Genomic DNA, 3,638 nt, shown 5'->3' with positions numbered 1-3,638 from the left:
CAAAATTGAATTTTGGAAGGGCGCTGAAGAACCATACCATCAACAGACTCCCAAGCATTAATAACTTTGGTTAACGTACTGCCTCAACTCTTATTATATCAACAAGGATGGGTCTCAAAAATTTCATACTATAGGCTGGTCTTTTCTACTGGAGGCACGTGGAATTCACTGCATTTAAATGTCACATGAAGGAGGAACGAGAGCTAATAAATATTTGCCATTAAGCCCGTCAAAGTACCGAGAAAATTTCAGTTAAGAAAACTACGGTCAGCCCATCTTGTGGAAAGCGAATAGACTAGAGAGTACCATCAACAAAAGCCACAAACTATCGATGAATTGAAAATATAGAAGAATAAGCCAAAAAGTGTACCAATGCAAGAAGTGGCAGCGACAGGAAGAAGGCGGCATGGCGGGTCGTCCGGTTGTCCGAATTGCCAAATAATATTAGATCGGCCAAACAACAACGGGCATCAGCCAACGGCCACCACCACCACACCCACCAATCGCCGCCACCAAACAAGATCCAAACAACCCATCGACCGACTTGGCGTGTTCCGCCAGCTTACAAGTTGGTAACTACAACAATAACTACAACAGCCATAACAACAACGAGATTTGCAAGCATTAGTTTAGCAGTCAGCCAGCAGTTGGTCGATCGTTGCACGATCGTCACTGCAGTTTTCAGTTGCGAGTTTTACTTTCATTCGAGCGGTTGGTTTTTAAAATTGGCACTTGCTATGGTGGCTTGCTACATACATACAAACATAAGCTTGAAATACAATAAATGAAAATAAAAGTGGAAAAACGAAAGAAAAAAAATACCAAAACGGGAATGTTGCAATGAAAATAATTGTGCAACGTTATGTAAATTTTTCAATGATGAAATTTGTGAAGAAAAATGTGAAAAAGTAACGCCCTGAAGAATTTTTAATCTACATATATACCATTCTAGGAAAAAAATTATTGGTTCAGTAAATTTTTTTCTTTGTGAATTGTGAAAAGAAAATTTTATATGAAAAATTTTATTAAGAAATATACGTAAGAATGTATGTATATTTTTCAAGTGTTTATGAAAAAAAATATTAACCAAGAAAACAAAACAAAAAAATTTAAAATTTTGTGGACATTAAATTTTGCAAAATATTGGGTCAAAATAAATAATGTGCATACATTTTATGAAAAAATGTATATGTATTTGTGAATTAAATAATTTAAAAAAATACAGTTATAAAACATATGAACATATGTACATACCTTAAAATATTGCAAGAGCTCAAAAAATTATGGAAAATCGTAGAAAGGTGCCTGAAAGAAAAATAAAAACTTATGAAAACTTGTTAAATCAAATTTAATAAATATAACAAAATGTTAGCGCAAAAATTTTAAAAGTGAACAAAATTTTCAACAAAACTAAATGAATCAGAAATAGCAAAAACGCGGAAAAATTATAAAATAAATACATTTTCTTTTGGAAATTTAACAAATTATCCAACGAATTAAATTAAAAATTAAGAAAACAATTTAGTGCCATAAAGTGTCGAAAAATAAAAACTTGACTTACCAAAAAAGACAAAAAAAACTAAAAAGAAGTAGCTTTGCCAGTTTGGCAAAAAGTATAGAGCATATTTTTTTTAATTTAGCTGGTATGAAATTTTTTTTAACCAAAAAATATATTTTGTTAAAACTTGTTTGCCAAAAAGCTAACTAATACTTCAAAAATATTTTTTTTTTTCCTACTTGGTGAAAAATTTTTAAAACAAAAAATGCTCTGTATGTCTCATATAAAAATTTAAAATAATTTTTATTTTTTTTTAATTTCGCTGCATAGGGGAACAGTTTTTAAAGTGAAGTAAATTAATATATGTTTATTCATCCCAACTGAAAATCGTTTGCAAGCACTTAAAAATTAAAGGCCTAATTTGCCAAAATTTTAGTTTTTGATAAAATAGCATTAAAAAATTATTTCCGAAATATAATTACGAAATAAATTATCCAACAGCAGTTTGAAAATAAGTTTATCCTCAGAAATTTTTTTCCAAAAGCAACAAAAAATTGCTCCTACGTAGGTAAAATAAAAAAATAAAAAAATTTTCTCATAAAATGTTCACCTTACTTGTTCCATACTCGCAAGAGGAAAAAATATGACCCTTTGAATTTTCGCGCTAAAATATGTTTTACGAGTACTATAAAATTTTTTCTCTACTTAACCGAAAATTTGTCTTTAACTTTCCAATATTTTTTTTTTTTGACAAACAACTTTCTTCTTTAATTCTGAAACGAATGAAATTTTTGAAAGAAATATTTATTACGAAAAAATAATACAATTATTGCCATTCTTGCAAAGGCTGAAAAAATACTGAACAAATTGATAATACAAAAATTTGGAAAATGCATTTTTAAAGGAAAGAGTTTAAAAAGTTGTATTTAATTATAGTAAAAAATACATAAATAAAAAGAACACCAAACCTGACCTCTTGGTACCCCATATATCTTGGCAAAATGAATTTTTCTTCCCCTTTTTTCGGGTTTCCCTTTCTCAAAAACATAAAAAATATGTAAATTCATTTAGTTAAATTTTATTATTTTATTTCTGTATTTTCTGTGTGCAGAAAATTATATTTCCTTTACGTAAAAAAAAGTTGTGGCACCACGAACACTTGCCAAACAGGAGCCAATTGCATAACAACCAAATGTAGCGAGTGCCTACGAAATAAAAACAATTCAACAACAACCAAATTGGTTGCCTATAAACTTGTTTTCGTTTGATGCGTTTGGTTTAAATCTTCATTTTTAATTGATCAATTGATAGGATTGCGTTGATAAGTGGTTGCAGATTAATTTAAAAATTCTGATAAAAATGTTTACATAAAAAAACATTTTGTTTTGTATACATATAAACTACTTTTCACGCTCTTAATTCTTAAAAGTTACTAAAATGCTTTTATCGTTTGAGAAAATTTTTTAGAAAAAAAAACGTTTAAGAAACATTTTTTCTATAAAAAGTATATTCGAAAAAACGTTAAAATTTTCCTTTTTCCATAAAAAATATCTGAAAAAATTGCAAAATTACATTAGATTTTCACAAATATTAGATACTTATTTAGACTTTGAGAAAAAATTGGAAGTAGTTTTAGATATCGCTGTTTATTTATGATAGAAACAAATTTAAACAATTCGATGACGACACGATTTTTTGCTTGTTTTAATTTTTTTCATACAAAATTTTATACCAATTTGAAAAAAAAAATCGCGCTCCATAATTTAGCATTTTTCTCGCAACGCTATTCAATAGAAAATTAACAGTTCAAATAAATAATCCCGAAAATTGCATAATTTTGCAATAAAAAGAAGCATCAAAAAGAAAAGTTAGAAAAATCGCAATAAAAATGCTTATAAATAAAAATTCAAACACACACACACACACTTGCACAACGGAAAAGCTGCTTGCGCTGACAGCTTCAACGACGCTGTAAATTTTCTTTAGTTTATTATTATTTTTTTTCTACTGCCTCCTCTGTCTCTGCACCTTTTCTTCTCCACCACCGAAATTGTGTAATCCCACTTTTGGTCTGCTTTTGGTCAACACGCTTGTCATGGCCGGAGCATTAACAGCTAAAGGCAACAACAACAACAACAAC

The 3,638-nt window shown here is 29.1% G+C and overlaps 1 protein-coding gene across 1 annotated transcript in view; it reads left to right on the top strand.

Annotated features, from left to right (window-relative positions):
• Positions 1-372: 372 nt before the first annotated feature.
• The window catches only part of LOC108378528 (uncharacterized), a gene marked incomplete at its 3' end in the record, with an annotated part of 11,367 nt that continues 8,101 nt past the window's right edge, over positions 373-3,638 (top strand). Inside the window, exon 1 of the mRNA XM_017634820.1 lies at positions 373-568. Within this exon, the coding sequence (XP_017490309.1) occupies positions 373-568 (196 nt within the window). The remainder of the gene's footprint in view (positions 569-3,638) is intronic.

Source organism: Rhagoletis zephyria, unplaced genomic scaffold, assembly GCF_001687245.7.
Source record: "Rhagoletis zephyria isolate East Lansing unplaced genomic scaffold, Rhagoletis_zephyria_1.1 Rzeph_scaffold_14309, whole genome shotgun sequence".
In the NCBI taxonomy this organism is placed as follows: domain Eukaryota; kingdom Metazoa; phylum Arthropoda; class Insecta; order Diptera; family Tephritidae; genus Rhagoletis; species Rhagoletis zephyria.
The sequence above is the reverse complement of the archived record's forward strand: the minus strand, read 5'-3'. Positions and strand labels throughout refer to the sequence as shown.